At 30.4% G+C, this 26,236-nt stretch overlaps 2 protein-coding genes and 1 long non-coding RNA gene across 3 annotated transcripts; 1 reads left to right on the plus strand and 2 right to left on the minus strand.

Moving 5' to 3' along the window:
* Positions 1 to 359: 359 nt before the first annotated feature.
* LOC101496329 (glutathione S-transferase F9-like) lies at positions 360 to 2,436 on the minus strand. The gene is made up of 3 exons (XM_004499913.4): positions 2,063 to 2,436; positions 1,880 to 1,928; positions 360 to 1,043 (listed from the first exon to the last, which is right to left on the minus strand). Exons 1-3 carry the CDS (start codon positions 2,204 to 2,206, stop codon positions 589 to 591), a joined length of 648 nt encoding a protein of 215 aa, XP_004499970.1. The 5' UTR covers positions 2,207 to 2,436; the 3' UTR covers positions 360 to 588.
* A 6,723-nt stretch (positions 2,437 to 9,159) lies between these two features.
* On the minus strand, positions 9,160 to 10,075 carry LOC113786625 (uncharacterized). The gene is made up of 2 exons (XR_003472902.2): positions 9,825 to 10,075; positions 9,160 to 9,442 (listed from the first exon to the last, which is right to left on the minus strand). It is a non-coding gene; the product is annotated as an uncharacterized lncRNA (long non-coding RNA).
* Positions 10,076 to 16,301: 6,226 nt separating this feature from the next.
* Positions 16,302 to 25,488, plus strand: LOC101496658 (glutathione S-transferase F9-like). The gene is made up of 5 exons (XM_004499914.1): positions 16,302 to 16,445; positions 18,003 to 18,032; positions 18,345 to 18,369; positions 18,452 to 18,734; positions 25,317 to 25,488. The coding sequence occupies exons 1-5, from the start codon at positions 16,302 to 16,304 to the stop codon at positions 25,486 to 25,488; spliced, it is 654 nt and encodes a 217-aa protein (XP_004499971.1).
* The last annotated feature ends 748 nt before the right edge of the window (positions 25,489 to 26,236 follow it).

Consider the following 26,236-nt stretch of genomic DNA (forward strand, 5'->3'; position numbering starts at 1 on the left):
TCATTGACATATTAACTCGTAAATCTATTTAAAGATATGTTAGATTACTTATTCAAAAATGTTAAAATAAAATAAGCTTTTAAGTAGACTAACCGGATATAACAAACTTCTATCAAGGCTTCATGCCTAAAAAGTAAGTCTGACATGCCACAAACCAGACTTATGCCTTGAATTATTTGACATACCAGATTCAGACCTAGCAAAGCCTAGCTCGGCCTCGACTATTTCCGCCCCTAATCATGTGTATATCAAACGAATACTATAATAATATTTATTATGTCATTATCTATCGTATTCTTATCCAACTTTATATTTTATCATATCTCTATCGTATCATCAGCATGAAAATAAAAATAAAATGACCAAACACCAAATTTTATTACTAAATTAAGTTTGACAACAACATACATATATTTGGAACTTCCTACAACACAAGCAAACCAAAAACCAAACAGAAGTTTCAGTATGTTGCAGTAGGCTTAGTTTTATTCTCAACCAAGAAAAACAGAAAGAACTGAAATTTTCCCTTAAAACCAAATCTTTTATTATGGTGTTTGGAATTTTGTTCCCACTTGAAAACCAGAACAACTACACAGGGTATTTATATTGTTCCAGAACCTTCTTCCACGATGGTCTGTTGCTAATATCATCCCACCACTCACTCACGTGTTTCCTCTCTCGAACTAAATTTCCTCTCCCAGTTTGGTTCACCAAATAGTGACCAAATGGGAGATGACTAAGATCAGCAAGGCTGAAGAAATCACCAGCTAAGTACTTTGTCTTTGATAGCTTCTCTTCATAAATATCCAACACTTTCTTTAGCTTCTCATCACTCTCTTCAATCACTTTTTGGTTAGAGGGAGTGCCTTGTAATGGGGCAAACAGAACATTGATGACTAAGTTGTAGATTGCTGGGTGAAAGTTGTGTGCTTCAACTTCAAGCCATTGTTCCACTAGTCCCCTTTCTTCTATTGTCTTTCCCAATAAATCAGTTCCTTGATTCTTATACTTTTCTGCATAGTATCTGATTATAGCTCTAGATTCTGAAAAGTTTGATTGAAATTAGTCTATTTTGTATGAATATATTGCTTCACAAATTAGCATTTAGAAATGGAATTATATATGGGATCAAAATATATTTTAATTTGGGAATGAGAGAATTGTTATTGGTTTAAATATTTTTTTAATGCTCTCCAGTTATAGTATTTTTTTTTTTGTTTAGATTTCATCCTTATAAATACAAAATTTGATTTAATTGAAACATCTATGACGTTAATATTAAAAAATATTTTTTTTTTAATTTGAAAAATTAAAATCATATTTAAATCATTACTATTTATTAAAGTAATTTTAAAGATTATTTTACAACTATTTCTAATGGGATTTAAACTCTTTTATTTGTAGTTAATATGTTTAACACTTATCAATGAGTTGACGGGTCACATCTCATCCATGAAATTCAAAACATATTTTTTAGATGAACATAAATTAAATTGCGTTAATTATAATTTATATTTATATTTTTAAATTCTATCTCAACTAATAAATGTCTATATTATTAAGTTAAATGTAAGGATTCTGGAACTTTCAATTGTACGTGTAAGTCTACAAACAAACAAAAAATTTATAACCCTACTAGTCTTTAAAACCACCACATGAATCAGGATAAGGGAGCCAAAGATGCACTGCAAATATGAACAATTTTAACCCCAAAATCAAACCTAATATCTTGATCCAAAGTTTAAAATATAAGATATCTACAAAGTTTGGGAAATTAAGGGGAAAATTAAAATAAGTAAATCACCAATCCTCAACTACATTGCATAAGAAAAAAGTAGAATAAAAATTCATAAAATAGTAAAGGGGTCAAGTGGCTAACCATAGAGGGTATAATCACCATCTTGAACAACAGGAACTTCTCCAAAAGGCTGCAAATTTATGAAACAAAGGTATAATTAAACATAAAAAATAGAAAAACAATTTTTTAAGAAAATTCTTAAACTCAGTGACTAAAATTGTTTGATAAAGTAATTGAAATTGATTAAGTTGAAAAAAATTGAACCTGGAGTTTGAGAAAGTCAGGTTGTTTATGCTCTCCCTTGAAGAGATCAATATCTAATGTTTCAAACTCAATTTCCTTCTCAAACAAACACACTAGCACTCTTTTCGGGGAACCATAGATTGGGCCGTACACTTTCACCACCATGTTTTCTTCACAGATTCAAAGACAGCAATATTAAGGAGCTTATCTTGTTTATGTGTTAGTTTAGCTGTTCATCAATTTGTTGAACTTATAGTGGAGGAAAAGGAATGTTTCAATAGTGTCATTGTTTTGGCCATCGGATTGTTTGTATCTTGGAAATAATTCAAGGGGTGGGTGGGTAAGGTGGGGAAACAAATCTTCATTAAAAATATTTTTTTAATATGTAAAATCATAAAAGTTCCATCACATTTGGTATTCGAATTTAAAATAAAATATTTAATTTAATAGTTTTGATATTTGTTACTTTAATTGAATTAAGATTTAAGAAGTGAAATCCTTTCTCAATTTCGCTTCTTCGTAAATTACTGTTTTTTTTTTTTATTATATTTGTAATATCTTTTAGTATATATTTATGATATTGATAATACACCACTATCTGAAAATAATAATTTGATAAAAATAACTGTTCAATCTTTAATTTATATAATTTTTTTAATATATGTGAAATAATAAATAATTTAATTATTTTGTGAATATGTGAGTAGTAGTCATTAATTAATGAACAGATATACTTTGTTAGCATCAGAAATTGATCCTACAACCTCCTTCATCAAACTATTTCAAGAGTCTTAACTCAACTACTATCTTCATGAATCTAGTATTACATTTGTCACCAAGTACTTTTTAAGAAAAAATTGTCACTAAATATAACATTTTTTTAATTTATTAAGTGTATTTGTTTATTTTTTTAAATATATTCTTTATAAATACTACTAATTTATTTGAAATATACATATATAAATGTTATTTTTTAAATATTAACACCTAAAATAAACACATTAACTAATCTATCAACTTTATTTAATAAGAGTAAAAAAACAATAGATATCTATAACATGGGACATATGTAGTATTAATTATAATTATGTAAATAATATTAATTAAAGAAACAACTGAAGATTAAAATAGTCAATTACTTTAGAACAATATTTTTACAAATAGATGAATTATTTTGAGATGGAAAAAATAGTAATTACTTATATATAAAAAACTCCTAAATACTAATTCATTTTTTTCACTTTACAATGAATAGAGAGGTCTATGATTGCTGACAAATTCTCTCTCTTGCCTTCTAACATTTACTTATATGAAAAATAGCTCTCAAATACTAATTTATCGTTTTCACTTTACATAATAATAATATTGAATTCTAAATAATTAATAAGTAATTTATTAAAAATATTAATGTTTCATTTTTATTTATATAGTTTTATTAATCGGTGTTAAATAAATGGGGAAGTAAATGGTTTTTTCGTGAAATTTTGGACCTAAAAATGATTTCTACAATATTATGTTCTTTTGTTACAATTTAAAAAAATAAAATTAAAAGCTTCCAATGAAAAATTAGTTTAAATAATTTATCAACATTTTTCATAGTAAAATTTCAAAAAATTATTATGAGAAGTTTTTCAGAAAAATAATTTTTGATAGATACATTTTTTTTAAATTGATTTTTATCACGTAAAAATATTTAATAATAAATATCAAAATTATATTTTTTTAATCTAAAATAAATTTTATTATTTTTAAGTAAATCAAAAGTCAAATTATTATTATTTTTTTAAAATTCAAAAACAAATGAACATTTTAAGAGTGTATTCACCTTTTTTTAATTCTATTTTAGGATTTTAATTTCTACTTACCCTTGTTTATTCTTCATTTTTGCAGAAATAATTTTGAAAAAATTATAATATTATCTATTGGGTGCATAAATGAAAAATTGAAGTTTCAATATAATTTATTTGAGTATATGTATTCTGATGTAAGTCTAAAATGCGAACCGCTTATAAATAAATAATATTATGTATACATAAGTGTGTGTATATATATACTGATACATTATACAAAAGCTGGATTATACACATACACAAGGAGGAGGCCTCACAATCCAAAAAGAAGCTACCGCAACATATTTTACGAGGACAACTAAAAAGAGATTTTTAGTGTTTGGAGTTAGAATAAAATATCTCAAATTTAAGAGTAAAAATTATGATTTTTTTATGGGTTCCTTTTTGATAAAAATTATTATTTTTATTTGATTTTCTATATAATAATGAATAGTTAAATTATGTTTTGGGATAATTGAGATACATCTTACTACGTCTTAGTTTTTATTTTCCTTGTATTATGTCTTAGTTATTAATTCTAATTTTTATTATAATTATTTTTTATTGTCTAATTAAATTTTGGACTTATAACATAATTGAGACTATAAATCTAGTGTATGACCAAACTCAATTTTAATCTTTCAATTATTCGACTTTTTATGTTCTATGTTTACGGAGGCTATGTTAGCAATTGAGTTGACTCATAGTTAAGGTTGGAAGTTTCTTTGGTTGGAGTTTGATCCTCAACTTGGCTTTCAAGAAATGATGCATTTACTACCAGAAAACTCAGTTTGCGACACCTTTATTACAATGGTTATTCCAAAACTACCATAGATTAGTGCTTACAACGGGTTTGGCGAGGATTACTGATCAACCGCCGCAACGTTTTTATTATACAAATGAAAGCACACCGTATGTACTTCACTCTCCATATCGTGACGATGAAGACAAAGATGAAGATGTGATGGGTGTGACAATAGCCCTTGATTTTGCAAAAGAAACGCACCTTGAAATTGCAAAAGCACACGTTAAACAAATTTAACATCACAATCGTTTCTCACCTCAATTTTTCTCTTGTTACCATTTTAGCCACATAAATCCCAAAACCTAAATCAAATACTTCAATCGCAGCTACAATTGTATCCCTCTGTTTCTTATCTCTGTTTTATATTCAAGCCCTCAAAATTGAATCCCTCCGTTTCATAATCGTTTTCAAATCACTTCACTCACTCACCTTGTTTTCTAAAGTCCAGCCAAAAGGTACATTTTCTTGAAAGCAGAGGTTGAAGTTAGGTTGAGGTACAATCAATTTCTATTCTCATTTTTTGTCTATTTCGGTTAGAACCAAATTAAAGAACTATAAACTTACTTGTTTTGATGATAATAAATTCACATTATGAAAATAATTTAAAGCACTAATATTTTAATTAAGTATGCAATTATCATATCAAGTGAATTTTGTAGGATCTTATGTTATATCATTTGGTGATTGGACTAAAATTTGTCTATGATAATACAAGCAATGATCTGTTTCTGGTGATTCTGGAAATGCAAGATATGTTCTGTTTCAGTTGTCTTTGATGAATGCAGCTATGCTCTGATTCGTCAGCCTCCGATGACTACAATTTACATCTGTTTGTCTGCCTCTGATACTCTTGACAAACAAGTGATTGTCTGTCTTTGATAATCACATCAATTATTTGATTGTCTCACTTTGATTTATAATGTATGCTATGATGAAAGTCAACTCTATGAAGAAAGTCAATATTATGATGAAAGTCAATGCTCTAATAAAAGTCAATGATGTGATGAAAGTCAATGCTCCAAAGAAGACAAAGCTTTGAGCATCCTATGATAACCATCCTAAATGTGTTATATGTTTGGAGGTCTACGAGACATACTCTGATGATCGTTGTTGCGACCGATTTGTCTGTGAAAAAGAAGTTGCCACCAATTTTATTTTATTAAAAGAAAAATTAGTTAAAACTCTAAAATATTTATCTTGAACCAAAAATTTGGATTCAAAAGTCGATTACGAGTAGAGAAAGTTTTGTCACCCTATACTATCCGTTAAAACGGTTATCCTATAGTTAATTATATACAAATATTTATTTATTTAATTATTTAGCTTACCCCAAAAAGAATAACAAAAAGAAGATAAATTATTTACATTAATAAAATGATTTTTTTTTATTAATTTGGTTTGACAAGGGGAAGACCTTACTCTTACGTATCTCTAGGTGCAATAGAAAAATCAAAATGCACATAATTCTTAGGTAGAAAATATTTGTGTATTGACCGATTTTATTATTAATTCCACTTCATATATATTAAAATTAATAACAAAAAAAAAATGATAAAAGGGTAGAAGATAATAATAATAATAATAATAATAATAATAATAATAATAATAATAATAATAATAATAATCTAAATCAATGAAATTTACACAAGTTGGTTTGGTTCGATTTTACTTATTTTTTATAACTGGATCCAAACCAAACTAAACTGATGATATACGGATTGGTTCGATTTGGGTGATTGAATTAAAAAAAAAAACAAAACGATAAACATTTCAAGTTTTTGTCAAAATAAAAAAATAATATACAAGTGCATCAATCATTTTAATTTCTTACTCTAAAAATAGAATTTGGAATAACTATAAACTCATAATTTAATCCTCTAAAATACTAAAACAAAATATGCAGTAGCATTACATAATTTGATCCTCTAAAATAGAATTTGAAATAACATAGTGCAATAACAATCCAAGTTAAAATAAAAAATAAACAGTAGTGTGTCAAATTAAACCATAATTTAGTTGACTAGATTCTAAATGAGAATTAAATTAGAAAGCAAAATAACAACAATATGTGTGATAATATCACTAGAGTTAGGAATTGGGCTTAATGTGCGATGAGTCTGATTCTTGTATAGAAAAAGTTGTCTTATTGGACCATATTTTTAAGTAAAAAATAAATATATAAAAAATTATGAATAGTGTTGGTTTGATTCGATTTTATTGATTTTAAAAACTGAAATCCAATACCCGAACCAATAATCTTTTGTTTATATTGGTTTAGTTTGATTTTTTATCTAAACAAAAAATAACGGATAATTTTTGAGTTGGTTTAGTTTGGATGTTGAGATTGATTGGATTTATTTTGTCCACTTACACTCCTATGTCTTAAAAGTGTTATTGAATAAAGTGAATGAAGTTTTAAGAATGGAAATGAGAGAAGTGGTAATGGAAGAAGATTATTTTGGAAAAGAGAAGAAATAGTACGTGCATGTGTCTGTGTTGGTGTTATTAATGTTGAAAAGGTAGTTGTGTGGGCATGTGTATGAAAGGTCGTTGAACTTATTTATGATGATGATGACTGGAATATGGTAGTAGCTTGTTCAACTTTTTCTACTGCTTGCTATCAGTCACAATGCCCATGTGGCTTACTCAACCTTTAGATGCATGTTTGAGTTAGTGTGTTAGAAGATCCTATTTCCTTTACTTTTTTGCCCAATTTTAATAAAGAAAATAAAGAAGTGAGAACTAAGTTGGCGTCCTATAAGATGCTTAAGATACCCATAAACTTATTTTTCATTTTATCTTTGATTTTTAGAATCTTCTTGGAACAATGTTTTTGTTCCTTTTTGTTCGTGTAGTTGTATTATTGACCATTTCTTCATGGAACAATGTTTGTGTCCCTTTTTGTATAGAAGAATCGAATGTTACTCTTTGATTTGCATAGAAGTTTTATTTTCGTTAATTTACTTGATTTATTTTGATGTGAAGTAAAATTATAACTTTTTGTAATATTGAAAAATTGAGGCATTAACATTGAATTTAAATTGAAAGTTGATTTTATCTTCGCAGGCTTCAACTAGGTGTTGTTTCTTTGTTGGTTTTGTTGCTCAAAGGAATTTTGCTAAGGTGAAAAGTAAACTTTTGATAAAATAGACTTTTAAGATATTCTCTTTTGTGTACTTCTCTTTGCAAAACATGTCATCAAATTTGTTCAAGTATAACAATGATTGTTAAATATGTAATTCAAATGGTCATTAGAAGTGTTAATAACATAAAAGTCAGTTAGAAGAAGTTAAAGGGAGGTTAAGAGTTTGTTATGAAGTCAGCTATGCAAAGTGTTCGATATAAATACTTCATGTATCTCAATTGTTTGACAACAAGTAATAACAAAAGTTGATGCTTTCAATTCATTTTCTCATTCCATTCTAAATTCTCTTAACTCAATTATCACAAACTCATATGTTATACTAATTGGCATCAAGAGCTGGGTTCTAATTCATGGGAAACACGAGAGAAATAATGAGATTTCTTTAAATTTGGAAAACACAAGTGTGAGTGCAAAAGAGAAAAGAATCATGAATGGATCAGAGAGCTTTCCATCCAACTTGTCAATTCTTGATGGAAAGAACTGAGAAAGATGGTGTGCATCAATGAGATCATTACTAGGAACACAAGGAGTGTATGAAGTGGTACAAGATGAGTATGACCAGCTGGGTCCAAATCCAACAGAGAGGCAGCAAATAAATTTCAAAGATTCGAAGAAAAGGGATTGCAAGACATTGTTTTACATCTAGCAGAGTGTTGAATCGAATAATTTTGAAAGAATTTCGAAGGCCTCTACATCAAAGGAAGCATGAGACATCCTGGTAAAGTACTATACTGATGGGGAGAAGACCAAGAAAGTAAAACTCCCAAAGTTGAGAAGGTAGTATGAGTTGCTGCAGATGGAAGAGGATGAGAGTGTAGCTGATTATTTCAATTATGTGCAGTCAATCGCCAATCAAATGAGAATTAATGGTGAAGTGATGATTGAGGTGGTGATTATTGAAATGATTATGAGGACATTGACATAAAGATATAATCACATAGTGATGTCCATGGAGGAATCAAAAGATCATGATACATTGAAGGTGGAAGACTTGCAAGGTTCATTTGAAGCTCATGAGTTGAGAGTAAAAGAGAGAAGTGCAAAAAATACACAAGTGCATACACTACCGACTCAGGTTAGCAAGAAAATCAATCAAAATGGAGTGAGGTACAAGAAGGGAATGGGAAAATCCAACTGGTACAAGAAGCAAAATTCTAGTGAAGGTGCTGGAATCTCAAAGAATCAGAATTGCAGTGACAATCACGTTAAGAAATCAAATGTAATAAAGGAGGTAATAAGAAAATTAATAAGATAATTGTCAAAATTTGGGCCACTTTGCTAATGAATGTAGAGTGTATTACTCAATTTTGTTTGACCAATTAAAAAAGAAGTAATAATATATTTAATAAGTATTTTGTACTTATTATTATTAAGTAAAAAATGTCATTTTATAAATGATTCATATTTTGAGTCTATATTTATATGAGTTTCCATTACATTATATTTACAAAAAAAAAATAATAATAATAATAATAATAATAAAAAAAGTATACTGTTTGCACTCGAGATTGTGCTTCCGCCTTCCTTCCTCCCTGGTGTGAGCAAACTCATATCCATTTGTTTATTCAATCAACAAGACCAGCCACTTATTTCCTTTTAGTATCCGAGATTGCTTATTTTTGCTGCCAAACAATAAAAAAGCTAGAACTTAATTTTATCTCATGAACACAAAGATTTACCATTTTAGCCTATAAATTAAGATAGAAAAAGCGGTTTTGGATTGAGATCTTATACTAGTTATCATAAAAAAAGGAACACTCAAAGAAAAGGAGAAAAACAAACATATGAATAATAAAGAAAAACAAAAAAAATTAAAGTATATATATATATATATATTGTTTTTTTCTTTCTCTTTTATCTTTATATTATAATCACTATGTTGTTGTACAAATGTAATGTTTTGATTTGTAAAAATGTAAATAAGATGAGTTATGAATGAGAGAGTAAAAAAGACAGGGCCTAAAACAATGAAAAGATAGAATAGATAAAACGAAAAACTCAAACCTTCAGAGACGTCGTCACTATCACCAAAAAGCCGACCATGCTTTTTGTTTTCGCCGTGCTCAGCCTCTTGATTCCACTTACCCATTCTAGACATCTTTCTCCCTTTTCTTTTTGGTATCCTCCTTCTCCATTTTAAATCTCTTTCTCTCCCTTTTGTTTTTTTTTTCTTTTTTTTCTCTTAGTCTTTTTTGTGTGCTTGTTGTGCTGCCAATTCATGTGCGGTGATGCAACAAGTCTATCTCTTGCTGTAAGGGTTGCGCGTGATTTTTTTTTGTATAGGGGCCTCTCCTATGTTTTTATTGAGAATTATTTTCTAGATTTACTTTATTAATTTTTAATAATATTTTTTTATTGTTATTTTAAATTAAAATTAAATTGGGCCTAACAAATAAACAAATATGTTCATTTGGGAGTTCAACCCATTTAAAGTCATAATCTTTCTTAAAAGTTTCAAGTTTAATTTTTTCACTAGCTAAATTTCAAATTTTATAAAACCTAAATAAATATTTTATTAAAGAGTAACTAGATGTGACATCTTTTTAACCTTTGAGTTGTTAGGACATAAGTTGTACAACTTGATAGTTCTATAACTCATTTGATTAATTAGATGTGACATCTTTTTTATCTTTGAGTTGTTAAAACACATGTTGTACAACTTAGTGGTTTTAAAACTCACACCGATAACAAAAATAATAAAAATATTCTTAAATGAAACATCTTTTTAATCGTTGAGTTTTTTTTTAGACATAAATTGCATGACGTGATGGCCTTAAAACTTTTTTCTTTTTAATAAAAAGATTGTTCAAATTAAAATTGAACAAACTAATTTTTTTCTTCTACAAAACAATTTATTTATTTTTATCAACAAACAAAACAAACTCTCTTTAAAAGCAACCAACACACAAATGTTTTCTACCAAGAACTACGTAACTTTGATTTCTCCATCGCACTGGGAGATACGTAGGAGCAAGACCGCACTTTTGTCAAACATAATAACAAAAAACTTTTTTTTTTCTCTCTATATTTTAAATATAGTTTTATCATTAGATTCTTTTCATAAAATGAATTATATTTACATTTTAAAAAGGAGAAATAAATATATAAGTTAACATTAATTTTGCCCATTAAATTATAGGTAAATGTATTTTAACGAATGTTGTAGTATGCTAATATCTTCCCTTTAATTATAGGTAACTGTTTTTAACGGATGTCGTAGGGTGCTAATACCTTCCCTACGCATAATCGACTCTCGAACTCAATTTGGTTTCAAAGACCATTTTTCCTTTTTTAAGGGTTTCTCAATATTTTCCCTATTTTAAAATAAAATTTGGTGGCGACTCCATTGAATTTGAAAAACACTTGAAATTTTAGCCACGACAACTAGCGACTTCGCTGGAGAAACTTAGAGAGTCAAACCTAACATAATTCATTGTGCAAATTTTTAACTTTTCTATATTTATATGTTTTTAATTTATCTTTTACTTTATGTGTTTATTATTTTCTTAATAAGTATCAGCTGCCATTATATTATTCTTCTAAGTTAGTAGATCGTTTTATTTTTTATATGTATATATATGTTTTATTAGCATTGTTGAAGTTATTGAATTATGCTTATCTCACACCCTACACTTTTACTAAGACACACACTTATGAGTGAAACCTTATACCCGAGTGTGAGCAAAACTTAAGTTTAATTTTGAGATGGCATAGTGGTAGTCTTTTGAATGTACTTCCTGTTTGGTTAGCATGAAGATCTCACCTAGAGTTTGATCATGTTGAGGGTATTGTCAAACCAAATATTTTACCTATTGTTATTGACAATATTCCAAACTAGGGTCATTGACTCTAGGAACCACGTTTAAAACCATAGAGTCATCCTTGTGAGAGTTTCACTGAGCAAGCGTTTTTAAGACATATATATATATATATATATATATATATATATATTCATAATAATAATTCTACATAGTTGCATCCATATCTCATGATATTTTTTCTTTCTCTAAATGAAAAAATAAAACATAATAGCATTTTACACAAATTTTTCAAGATTGTTGCTGAATCATAAGGACTTCATTCACATGTTGAATTAAGTGGATAATGAGATCGAAAAAAAGAAAAACTTTATTTTTAAAGTTCAAGCAACCTAATTTGAAAAGTTTAAGGGACATCAACAATCAAATAAAAATCATACAACGTGAGAATTTCTTTAATAAATATGCGAAGAGACTAAACCTTTTGACAGTAAATGTGCAAATAGTGGCCCTCACGACATTGGCTCAATATTACGATCCTCTTTTAAGATGTTTCACCCTTCAAGACTTTTAGTTGGCCCTGACATTGGAAGAATTCGAACGAATATTGGGTTACTCCTTAGAGAAAGGAAATCCTTATCGATATACTTGACAACCCCGAAATATGAGCAGAATTATTGAGGTGTTGAAAATTGAGGAAAATTGAGCTATTCATGGTTTTTCAAGAAAATATCTAGAGTAAAAGGCACAATATTTAGCCATTAAAAAAGAATGGGCTACTTTTATAGATGTTTAGGCAAGGTACTGATTCAAAGAAGGGATGACAAATAATCCTTTATATGTGATGTGTTTTATGTGCCAAACATGAAAAGTAATCTGATGAGCCTTGTACAATTGTTGAAAAAAGGATATTCAATGAAGATGGAGAATTGACAAATGAAGATGTTTGGTCGCTCAAATAGATTGATCTTAAAGGCACCACTCTCCAAGAACAAAACCTTTAAGATTGAAATTGAAATCAAAGAAAATCAGTGTTTGGCTGCTGAAGTTAGAAGTGAAAACTATGGCATCAAATATTTGGTCACTTGAATTTTAGGAGTCTTCAAATGCTGCAGGGCAGGGACACGGTGTTAGGAATATGGAGGTTATCTTTTATGATGTTTGTAGTCCATTTGAAGAAATGTCAATAAGAGGAAACAATTACTTTGTATTACTCATTGATAATTTCACAAAAAAAAAAACCTGGATCTATCTAATTAAAAGGAAAAGTGAAGTGATTGATGTGTTTAAAAGCTTCAAACTGATGGCAGAAAAATAAAGTGGTTGTGATCTTAAAGTGATTAGGACAAATGGGGGATGTGAATACAAATCTCATGAGTTTTTTGAAAAATAAGGAATGGTACATGAAGTTACTGCACCATACACACCATAACACAATGGGTTTGCTGAAAGAAGAAACAAGACCATCTTGAACATGGCTAGGAGCATGCTAAAAGGAAAGAAAATGCCAGAGAATGTCTCATAAGTTTTGGGGAGAAGTAGTGCCAATTGTAGTCTGCATATTGAATAAGTGCCTAACCAAAAGACTTGGTACTAAGACACCTGAAGAGGCTTGGTTTGGAAGGAGGCCAAATGTAAGACATCTAATAGGATTTGGTTCATTGTGTTTTAGACATGTGTCTGCTCAAAATAGAAGAAAGCTGGATGACAGGGCTGAGCAGATGATGTTGCTGGGATATGATCAATTGGGGCTTATAAACTCTATGATCCAAACAAAGGGATAATGGTTATAAGTAGAGACATATTGGTTGATGAGTCAAAAAGATGGGACTGGAAGATGGGTGTCACAACCAGCTCAAGTAGTGTAATAGTAGTTGATCTGGATGATGATCAGGCAACATGACTAGCAGCAGAGCCAGCTCCAGAACCAATGAGAAGATCTGGTAGAGCCAAACAACTGTCTGTGAGATTGAACCAATTTGAAGTAGCATATGATTCAACAATCAATGCAGATGAGTAATTGATACATTTTGCATTGTTAGCTGAATCAGAACCAGCCAGTGATTATGAGGCCCTAAGTGATCCAAACTGGAGACTAGCAATGGAAGAGGAGCTCAATGCCATAGAAACAAGACATGGGAGCTGATGAATTTACCAGTGCACAAAATACCAATTGATGTGAAATGAGTCTATAAAATCAAAGACAAACTAAAGCTAGAGCATTGCAGCACAAGTGAGCGAAAGGCAAACATTCTCACAAAATCATTAAAGAGATTGAAGTTTCAAGAACCGAGGAATAAGCTTGAAGTAATATCATTAGACCATTTTTATATTAGGGAGAATGTTAAATATGCAATTCAAATGATCATTAAAAGTGTTTACAACAGAAAAGTTAGTTAAACGTAGTTAAAGAGAGGTTAAGAGTTTGTTAGGAAGTTAGTATGCAAAGTGTTTGATATAAATACTTCATGTAAACTCAATTGCTTGAGGAGCAAGTAATAACAAAAGTTGATGCTTTCAATTCATTTTCTCATTCTTTTCTTAATTATCTTAACTCAATTATCACAAACTCATATGTTCTAACAATGATGACGTGTGAGAGTGATTGTAGCTTTTAATGACATGATGTTTAGTTATTTTGAGCCATCAACATGTTTAGTTATTTTGAGCCTTTGAGGCTTAAACATCACAATTAGTGATTAGTGGCTACCACAAATGAACATTTTGTTGGTATATTTTGCATGTTTGATTTCTTAAATTACATACCACAACCAGATTGTCCATATAGTTTTTAGTCATCAAAATAGTTTTGGTCTATATTCTACTTTATCCACAAAGGCAAAATTATATAGAAGGTATAGCTTTTAAAGGAATTTAATAACTATTAGTTTTAAGTCCTCAAAGTTTGCTAAGATAATGTTTAGCAAACTCTGTAGAAATTAATAGAAACATTTGCTAAGATAGTTTGAAGTCCTTAGCATTGTGCTAAGATAGTTATCTACTTTCTTCAATTTGTACACACAAATATGTCAAAATTTTACACCTTTTTCAATTGCACGATTTCTCTACTTTTTAAGATTCAATCAGTTACTGCCAATATTATAGTTAAAGGTATGCTAATTTAATTTTTCTTATTTGTTTATTTTCTTCTATAATAAATTGAAGGTGACCCATTATTACGTTTGATATTTTTTTACTTGGTAGAATTTATTTTATGGGGTGTTTTGTGTTAAGACAAACAGATTATAATGCTTGCTTGTAGATTCTTTTTGTTGCTGCTTTATCCTCAGTAAGGTAATCTATTTGAAATTGGAAAATGACTTTCTGCTGAAAATGTTGATGATTTTAATGGAAATTTATTGAAAATAATGATGACATTTATGAGAGTTGGTACACACACACACGCACGCACGCACGCACGCACGCACGCACGCACGCACGCACACACACACACACACACACACACACACACACACACACACACACACACACACACACACACACACACACACACACACACACACACACACACACACACACACACACACACACACACACACACACACACACACACACACACACACACACACACACACACACACACACACACACACACACACACACACACACACACACACACACACACACACACACACACGCACCCACGCACGCACGCACGCACGCACGCACGCACGCACGCACGCACACACGCACACACACCCACGCACCCACGCACGCACACACACACACATTAGGAGTGTAATGTTCAAGCACTTAAAGTGCAAATTAGGAGTGTAATGTTCAAGCACTTAAAGTGATCATAATTTTCAAAGGGATACACTATTTGGCTACATTATCGATAGTCTTTAGGAGAAATTAGTAGTATCTCACCTAGTACTATTCCAAATATAGTTCAATACATTATAGTTGTTGAAAATCTTATTCAGAACATGACCAATTAGGTGTTTGGAGTTGATAGGGATAATATTGTACCCAATGGTTATTCAAGCAACATTTTTAGATGTATTGACTTGAAAAATCTTAAATTGAATGGAATGTTGAAGAGTCATGATTGTCATATATTGATGCGACAACTTCTACCGTTAGCCATTCAAACAACATTACCTGACGAAGTTTCAACAATATTGATTGAGTTATGCTCATTGTTTAGACAATTATGTGTTAAAGTTTTGAAAGTTAAATATTTTGCAGTTCACGTCGCCTTCCTCCCTCATTCTTAACACTTATGGTTTACTCGATTGTTTACCTTGTTGAAGAAGTTAAACTTGGAGATCATGTTCTTTATCGATAGAAGTATTCTGTCGAAAGATAAAATATATGTGATTTGAATCCTTCAATAATTTAGTAGTTGATCATATTGTTCTAACTAATATTATTAATAATTTATGATTCTTTTTTTTTCTTCTTAAATTATGGTTCTTTATATTTTCTATATATTGAGTCAAAAAAATATTATTATATATTGAAAGTATTCAATGCTTTCCATTTTATTCCATATACATACATTAATTATATTTGTCTTGAAATTATTTTATATTCATAATATATCAATGTTCATTGAAATGAATTGATTTTAATTTATTAAATTCTGACCCTTTTGGAGTTTAATTATATTATATTTTATTAAAGGAGGCATTATAAGAAACAATAACCCAGTTGCCTTATAACCATATCTTTAAAATATTTAATTTTGCAAATTAAAATGGTTGTTAAGGTCTATGGCCCAGACTATGCTTGCCCAAAACGGGTGATAGTGTGTTTGATTGAGAAGGAAATTGAGTTTGAAACAGTTCATGTTGATGGATTTAAGGGAGAGCACAAGAAAGCTGAATACCTCAAATTGCAGGTTCTCTTTTTCATTGTTTTTCTTTTCCTATGCACTTTTGATTCCAAGTTTTAGTTACTGGTATTTTTTTTAATTCAATCCATCAGTGAGTTGGGTTGGCACATTAGATTGAGTATAAAATTTATTTATAAAAAAAATTGAATAATCATCATCCAATTCATCGACTTGTCAAAACAAACTAACTATACTCTGTTCAAGATAGGAAAAATATAGTTTTTAGCATGAAAAATTGGGCACAAATGTTTATAGAAACAAAAATATAAGTGTTTTTTTTAGTACAAATCTTTTGGTACAAAATAATAAATTTTAGTTAGAATTGCACAATATAGACTCAGATAATATATGATTGAGATTATATGATCAAAATCAGATGATTCAGATTTTAACTTTGAAATTTTATATTAAATAAAAAAAAATCTTAATATATAAGTTATTCGATCTTGATTCAACGTTATGAAATGCTGATGGTACGTAATTCCAATTACACGAGTTAACAATAATAAATCTATTCTAAATAGTTACTGTAGAAAACGTGGATCTAAATTATATCTAGTATGTAGTAGCACACAATCATGTGATCTCAATTATCTTATCAAAATTAAATTACTCATATTTTGATTTTACAAAATTTTCAAAATACAAAGTAAAAAATATGAATTGTATGATCTTTGACCAATTAATCCATGTCGGGGACAAGGTAATTTCATGACTACTTATAATACATTTTGAAAGAAATGTTATCGGTAAATTGAGGTAAAGTCAAATGTGTTTAACAAAAATTTAGATAAACTATATTTGAAGTTTTGTTTATATTTAAAACCAGATGGAACAATATTCACAATTCACGTTGTTGGTTGACAATAGTTGAGTGATGAGAGATCGTAATTATGGTTGATTCAAAATTAGCACTTGAACGCAAAAGTTAAGTAACATGGAAAATTGTGGGTCAACAAAAAAAATAGTTTACTTGTATGAAGAGATGACATATTATAAGCACCAAAACAATAGTATAGAGTAACATATTAGTTTAATCTATTTGTTTTGGTGTAATCAATATAGAGATGTCAATTTACACGTGAATAATTCTGCTCTATTTTGGGTCTTAAAAGGTGGATAATTTATCTTCCCGAAAATGGAGGGGAAAATCTAAGATAATAGTACTACGATTTTTTTTATTAATATACAAATGTATTATAAATATGATCTCCTTTGATATTTTTCAATTATTTCAAACCCGCTTGTTTAAGATAAAATAATACATCTCATTGCTATTGCAAAAATCTCGTACAAAATAAATTCATCTAAAAAATAATAATTTTATAATGATATTTTATGTTTATGGATCAATGTGGGGACATGTCAAGGAGATATTTGAACATATTTATTAATAATTTTTTGTTTCACATTGCAAACCGAGAATATTCTCAAATACACAATTGAATTGATGAATTTGAACGTATAAAATACACTTTTATGTTGACCGGTCTAAATAAATATTTAGAGTTTTTGAAAAAACTTGGGGAGAAGAAGCTCACCTAGGTTGAGTTATGTTATAAGGTTTATGGGTCGAAGAATTGGCCCATATTAGATATGTATCACAATCATCTCTAATATAAAAATTAGGCGAGAAGATTCATTCTAAGTAAAATTATAATCAACAATTATCACTTTTCTTATTAGATATTTAAAAATCTAATAAAGAAAATAGAAACATAAACTATATCATTTTTAATATGTTTAGAAAGTAAAAGTTATTATGCGATCAATGTGTATGTTTTCGCCTCCTTGAACCTTCCCAATTAATCTTTTAATTTACTTATTTAACTAATTAATTTTTCTTTGTTCTGATTTCTAGAATTTTCTATATTTTACTAATGTATAATTAATTAATGCTTGTTTCAAGATGGTGACTACATTCTCTATGGTTAGCCCCTTCCATAATTTCTATATTATATCCATTTATCTAAACATAAATAATTTTAATTTATTTCCATATGATTTTGCAGAATCTCGAGCAATTCTTAGGTACTATGCTGAAAAGTACAAAACCCAAGGGACTGACTTACTTGGAAAGACAATAGAAGAAAGGGGCCTTGTGGAGCAATGGCTAGAAGTTGAAACCCATAACTTCAACCCACCAATTTTCAACTTAGTTATGAATCTTTTGGTTTACCCATTAGTGGGCCTTCCAAATGACCCAAAAGTTATTCAAGAGAGTGAAGAAAAGCTTGAAAATGTGTTGGACATTTATGAAGAGAGGCTATCAAAGACCAAATATTTGGCTGGTGATTTCTTTAGGAAAAATTTCTCTTGTACCCTCCTTATTATACCTATACCCCCAAATTAAGAATGAAATGACTATTTTACCTTTGTATAAATAATAAAACCTCCACAAAATTACCATTTCACATTTTTACATTTTCGGAAGTAAAAGTAAGTTTTTTTCCAAAATTTCCGGAGAACTTGAAAAACAAGTTTTCCGGTACAGAAGATGTACTCCAAAAATCTTGCTTTAAAGTTTGCCGGTACATAAGCTATTAACGAAAATCTTGTCTGAAGTTTTCCGGTACAGAAGAGTGTTCCGGAAAACTTGATGGCCAACATTTCCGGTAGTTACCAGAGAACTTGAACATCAAGTTTTTCGGAAGTTACGTATATATATATATATATATATATATATAATTTCATTAATTATAATTTTATAAGTAATTGTGATTTATTTCTTTTAATATTTTAATTTTTCAGTGGGTGCACGAGGAAGAGATGACAAAATCATACAAATTACACGGGACACTGAGACTTCTACATCGACTCCGATGAATCCCCCAGAGAGGATTCGACCGACAACTTCAAGGAGAAGAAAACGTATGATTATTGAAGACGATGATGAGGGACATCATGATCAAGGGGATGTGGAAGATGTGGTACATGAGCAGGTGGATGTACATGAGCAAGAGGAGGATGCACCTGCTCATGAGGGAGAGCATATGGAGGAGGAACATGATGGAGCTGAGAGACCTGGTGAGCTCACACGGTATCCTGGAGGACCTTATGATTTGTCTGTCCTTACACGACACCGTTATCATGTTTCAACTAGACTATGGTTTGATGAGGTATATTAAATTAATTATTACTTATAATGCATTAAAAATATTTAAATTAATTAATATTTGTTGTCTAAATTTAATTTTAATGTCATATATTTTATTTGTATACAGGAGCGACCATTGCTGAAAATTGTTGCGCATGGGTAGAAAATGCAACAATTTACTCCGCCGGTACTTCCGTGACCCATTACAACGAGGAAGTTTGAAGATGATCGACAACAACCTGATATCTGCGTTTATTGAAAGATGGCATTCCGAGACATCGTCATTTCACATGCCATTTGGTGAAACGACGATTACTTTGGATGATGTTGTCAATCTTCTTGGATTGCCTATTAGGGGTGAGTTCTACAGTCCACCCGATGTAGATAGAGTAACGGCGTGTAATTTTACCATCACTCTACTAGAAGTGACCATGGAAGAGATCTGGGCGGAGACCAAAAAGACTAGAGGTGCGCACTATAGACTGGATTGGTTGAAAGAGGTCTTCAAAAGGCAGCGTGCAGCAGAGAGGTTTGACTGTGCTGATAGGGCATATCTGTTGAATTTAGTCGGAAGTACTATTTTCGCTAATAAGAGTCATACTCTAGTTGATGCGAAGTACCTTCCTTTACTCAGATATTTAGACGGTACAGATAAATATTCATGGGGTACTGCTGCACTAGTGGTGCTTTATGACTACCTCTCAGATGTCTGTTATTATGACACCAAACAACTAGGTGGATATATGACGTTGCTTCAGGTATCAATTATATATTAGTATTTATTATTAATTATTTATTTAATTTATTTATGTTATATTTAATTGTTAGCATTAATTATTAATTTAACTTATTTATGTTATATTTAATTATTAGTATTAATTATTTAATATTTTTATTTGTAACAATGTTGGATTTACAAATATTTTCCGAATATTTGTAATAGAGGTGATCAGGGTGCTGACGTGGAATGTTTTGCCCGAATGAATAGATGATGCTACAAACAAGGCAAGCATAAGGTCGATGAATACAGAAGTATTATTGATGCATTGACACCTGCACATGTTATATATAGACCATGGGAGAATCATAGGGGTGTCATTCCTTTTGATGATATCAGGCTTTATACTGGCCACCTCCAATTATGCAGCACTGTAGTGAAATATCTACCACAAAGGTGTTTGAGACAATTTGGATATATCCAATATATATATTCCTTCACCACCACTTCCAGATCCTACTAGATTATTTGATGTAGATGTGGAATGGTTGAGATATGTGACGCCAGTGACAAAACTATTTCACAAGCTTCGTTCAGCTACATATCCATATGAGTGTGAAGATGGATATTTGGAGTGGTTCTATCAGGTGTCTCATCCACTGTTGGTGCGACTAGATGGTGTACCTCAGGTCCCACATTATAGTGTACCGCCCACCAGTGCAGATGCTTCTAGTTCACAGCCGCCACCTATCCTACAGCAGATCGGTGATCTTATACAACAGGGGTTGAGTGAACATCAAGCTAGTCCAAATGATGAGTTGTATATTCACTTTATAAAGCTTTGTATTTATCACGTAGTCACACTAGTTAGTAGTAACACTTTCGATGAATACAAAAGTATTATTGATGCATTGACACCTGCAGATGTTATATGGAGACCATGTGAGAATCATAGGGGTGTCATTCCTTTTGATGATATCATGCTTTATACTGGCCACCTCCGATTATGCAGCACTGTAGTGAAATATCTACCACAAAGGTGTTTGAGACAATTTGGATATATCCAATATATATATTCCTTCACCACCACTTCCAGATCCTATTAGATTATTTGATGTAGATGTGGAATGGTTGGGATATGTGACGCCAGTGACAGAGCTATTTCACAAGCTTCGTCCAGCTACATATCCATCTGAGTGTGAAGGTGGATATTTGGAGTGGTTCTATCAGGTGTCTCATCCACTGTTGGTGTGACCAGATGGTGCACCTCAGGTCCCACATTATAGTGTACCGCCCACCAGTGCAGATGCTTCTAGTTCACAGCCGCCACTTATCCTACAACAGATCGGTGATCTTATACAACAGGGGTTGAGTGAACATCAAGCTAGTCTAGATGATGAGTTGTATATTCACTTTTATAAAACTTTGTATTTATCACGTAGTCACACTAGTTAGTAGTAACACTTTTGATGACCTATTGTTATGTCGGTTATTTTATGAACACTTTTGATGAACTATTTTTATATCGGTTATTTTATGAACACTTTTGATGAACTATTGTTATGTCGATTATTTTATGAACACTTTATGAAATAATAGTATGTTAGTTATTTTATTAATTATTGTTATGTCAGTTACTTTATTAATTATTAATTATTGTTATATCGATTACTTTATGAAATAAATACAAGATAAAATCAATTACTAAAATGAATGACAAAAAACTAAAATTAATTAATAACAAATGAAATGTCGGTTACATTAAAGTGATTTTGTATCAATTTTAAAACATTAAGGTTCATCTAAAGACATTGCATCTATGGATTCCGTAGGTGGATTTTGGGTAACACGTGGCAACCGGCCTAATAAATACCCCCAGTGTTGTAGACGCCATGTGTATGCTATTGCCCAAGAAGTTGTTCCATTGGTGCGATATTGCTTCCAACTTGGTGCAATGTCTGACATTGGAAATCCATATTTCATCTTTAACTGCAAAAATTAAATAAATTAACAAAATATAAGACAAAAATTACCAAAATAAAATTTAAAAAAGTATAAGAAAATAATTACCGGAACCTAATGATTTCCATTAACAAAACCAATACAACAAATGCGATCATTTTTTGTCGATCTGGAATGTGAACCTCTCATAGGAAAGAAAGTCATTGAAAATGTCAGACCGAACGTGACAATAATAATATTATATGTTATCGCTATCATGTAACCCATATCAGGTATGGACAACCATTTATCCATGGGTTGAACATCTAAGCGGGATATCATCAACGAATCTCTTACTTCTCTAATGCGTCATGTGAACAATCTATCATATGGAGTTACATGAGAAGCAATATTTTGATCCAATCTATTGCGGACCAAAGACCAACACTCTTCACCGAAACCAAGCAATAATGCAATAGCGCGAAAACCACAATTTCCATCTGCTGCCACGTCAAATATGTCATCAATGTATGGCTGAATAATATCAGGAAATTATCTCCATAACAAATGTTTTGAAGATTGAGATGACTGAGATGGTTGTTTCTTTGATTGAGAGACTTGTCTCTTCTTTGACTGAGATGGTTGGGAACCAAAATCTTCACAATGTGTTGCATTAACATGCTCAAAGTATGAAGGGTCTCGATATACATCATATCCATCCGGCTTCATACCCTTACTTTTCTTCACTCGTCCTTTGGTTTTGACTTTTTAGGTGGTGGGCACATTGAACTTGTACATGGAAAAGCAAGTTCACGCACTATACTCTTCAACACTCGTTTCCCAATAACATCAAGTGATCGAAAATGTTTCCATAAGACATTCATCTCAATAGACATATCCAACTCTGATCCATCTTCTGTGTCTTGAGTGAGTTCACATTCCATGCTTAATTTTCTCCATTGAATATGCACAAAATCTAGAGGAATTGGTTCACTCATTAATTTATATTGTCCCAAATTACAAGTACAAAGGTAATCTGTATGTCCTTCTGAGAGAGCACCCACATATAGATTTGTCAGTACCCACCCACTCAACTTTGTCGTATTCTTTATTAATACGTCTTTGAGCTTCTGTTGATACAAATCTATTCAATCTTTGATAAAATAGATTTATGTGCTCATGCTCTTCATCATAAAAACTTTTTTGAAACGAGGCCCTGATTCTTTTATGTGGCAACCTTATCATGTTGTTCACAGACTCTCAACATTTACACATATCACCCATGCTATTTTCTAACATTAACTTCAGTTTCCAGTGAGCTGATTCAACCCTATAATAAAATTTTACAGATACATTAGAAAATATAATACAATTCAACAATATATAATAAAGTTATATTAAATACCTGTTAGTCGTTGTGTTCCTCAAATGCATCAGTTTATTTGTCCATGCTTCAACAAATCTTTCCTTATGTGGAGTCAACAAAGTTTCTTTGACATAATCAACAAACACTTTAGTATCAACACATGATTTCTCAAACATATGCAAGTGCATCATATACACTTTTTCATCACTACAATACATAATGTCTTTCCATATATTCAATATTGACTCTTGTCTATCCTTTAAGACATATTGCTTGCATTTTGCTCCAATATTTTTTTCGATATGAAATCGACAAAGTAAATTAACAGCATGTGGAAACACAATGCCAACTGCATTCATTAACGCAAGATCTCTGCCTGCCACAATTACTTGAGGGAATTTATTTTGTGTAACAAACAAATCTTTTAGTCTCTCTAATGCCCAACAAAAGTTTTCTTCCCGCTCACATTCCAAATAAGCAAATCCAACTACAAATGTCTTCTATGTTGATGTCATACCAACAATTTCAAGTAATGGCATTCTGTATTTATTGGTTTTGTAGGTACTATCCATAATCAACACAATCGAAAACAAATTCAACAACTTCAATGAATCTGGATGCGCCCAAAAAATATCTCTCATAACATCGGAGTCTTCACGCTTTCTATTCCCGCACACATATTTTGCATCTTCAATTAACTTGAATAAATGTTGCATCTCTGTTCTATTACCTCTCACGTGCAATCGAATGATACTTCTCTGTTTATATATTTGTGAGATCTTAGTAACATTACTCTTATCTCGGTCTTGCAATGAGAGTAATATGTGTCTCAGTGCAACATTATATTTTGTTAAGTCATGAATATGTTTTCTTTCTTCTTTATCTAAACGTCCAACATATGCATGCCCCTCCAAAGTATCAGGTAATTCATGGTTGTGAATTCCACAAATTACTTTAACAATCCATCCTGAACCATCTTTTAATGGTTTTGATCTAAGCTTGAAAGGACAATCACATTTTTTTGTTGAACTTCGAATAAAACTAGCAGCACACTTGTATTTTCCCCCTTTGTCACAACCTAATATTAATTTATTTCTCCGTCCTTTCTCACCCGTCTCTATATCTGATCTTCTGATAATAACAGTAACTTTATTTTTTATACCAATTTCTTTTGCCCATTTCACAACAGTATCCCTTGAATCAAATATCTGAAATAAAATAAATTATAATTAATCACAAAAATATATTTTTATAATATTAATTATATTTATTCATACCTAATCTGTGTCAAAAATATTTGTAGTATCGACGCATGTTTTGTCCATTAATAGTAGCGATTTATCCATATCTGTTAAGATTTTAAAAAATTTAAAAAACTTAAAAAGAAATTAAAATAATTTGGTCTGTACCGGAAAACTTAGAAATGAAGTTTTCTAGAATCTACTACTGTACCGGAATACTTGTCAATTAAGTTTTCCGGTACACAACTTTTCCCTTCTGTACCGGAAAACTGGGTTTTAACATTTCCGGAAGTTTACTCTGTACTGGAAATCTTGTTACAAATATTCCGGTAGTTACCGGAAAAATGGAACCTACTGGAAATCTTTTTTACGGCAGGGAGAATGACAAAATGGTGAAAAAAATTTACCTTTATTTTCTTTGAAATAGTAAAAAAACAATTTAAGGGTAATTTTGGCATTTTTAAATTTTTTTGGGGGTACAAGGCAAATTGTAGGGGTACATGGGAAATTTTTCTTTCTTTAGCCATGCTGACCTTAGACATCTCCCATTTGGACATTATTTAATGAATCAAATGAAAAAAGAGAATATGGTAAGGGAGAGGAAACATGTGAGTGCTTGGTGGGATGATATTAGTCATAGGCCATCTTGGAAGAAGGTTCTCCAACTTTACAAATACCCTATGTAACTAGTTGGTTTATGAAGTGAGTTTGTCCTTCTTATGAATAAATTAAAGTTACCCTATCTCCATGGACATGTAATATGTTTCAAACTTTGCAATAATACATCGATGCTAAAGTTACTATTATCTATGGTTGTTTTGAGCTATCATTTTATTTTAAATTTAGAATTCATTTATAGGTAATAGGGAATAATTGCATGAATCTTTTCAATTAAAATTGTTATTAAGGTGTTAACAATCTTAATGTGAAACAAGGACACTTAGGATTATTAAAAGATTTTTTCTTTTATATTAATGATATTTTTGAGTTGTTGGGTGTCAATATAATTAAAATATTAATATTTCATATACACCTCAATATTGATTTTTTAAAAATATTATTAAACTGATGCATTAAAAATACTTATAATGGTTTAATTTTTGTTTTATCTAATGCACTCTTATATCTCTCTAAACCGTGTTATCTATTCAATCTTTTAAATTACAAAGATTCATTAAAGAAGTTGAATTGTTAAATTTGTGTTTTCTCACAAGTTTGAAATTAACCTTCTAGTCATATGCATAAAGAAGACAACAAATCTACTAACTATACCAACTCATTTTTTTATAACCAAAATTTATTAAAGAGAGTATACAAAAAGTACTCTAAACTCATTATATAGTTAATAATTTGATACACTTTGAAGACAAGAAACATGTCTACTCCACCGATCTAAAAAGACTAAAATTTTCCTTCTACTTTCCTATTTAATAA

This window comes from Cicer arietinum, chromosome 5 (assembly GCF_000331145.2).
Source record: "Cicer arietinum cultivar CDC Frontier isolate Library 1 chromosome 5, Cicar.CDCFrontier_v2.0, whole genome shotgun sequence".
Taxonomy (NCBI): Eukaryota; Viridiplantae; Streptophyta; class Magnoliopsida; order Fabales; family Fabaceae; genus Cicer; species Cicer arietinum.

Excerpts from the sequence above, each read along its gene's own strand:
- LOC101496329 (XM_004499913.4), bottom strand. The coding sequence starts at position 2,206 with ATGGTGGTGAAAGTGTACGGCCCAATCTATGGTTCCCCGAAAAGAGTG. Across the intron at positions 1,929-2,062 it reads CTGACTTTCTCAAACTCCAG|CCTTTTGGAGAAGTTCCTGT; the intron begins GTTCAATTTTTT and ends ATAAATTTGCAG. Across the intron at positions 1,044-1,879 it reads TGGTGATTATACCCTCTATG|AATCTAGAGCTATAATCAGA; the intron begins GTTAGCCACTTG and ends CAAACTTTTCAG.
- LOC101496658 (XM_004499914.1), top strand. The coding sequence starts at position 16,302 with ATGGTTGTTAAGGTCTATGGCCCAGACTATGCTTGCCCAAAACGGGTG. Across the intron at positions 18,033-18,344 it reads CGAAGAATTGGCCCATATTA|CAAGATGGTGACTACATTCT; the intron begins GATATGTATCAC and ends TAATGCTTGTTT. Across the intron at positions 18,370-18,451 it reads TGGTGACTACATTCTCTATG|AATCTCGAGCAATTCTTAGG; the intron begins GTTAGCCCCTTC and ends ATGATTTTGCAG.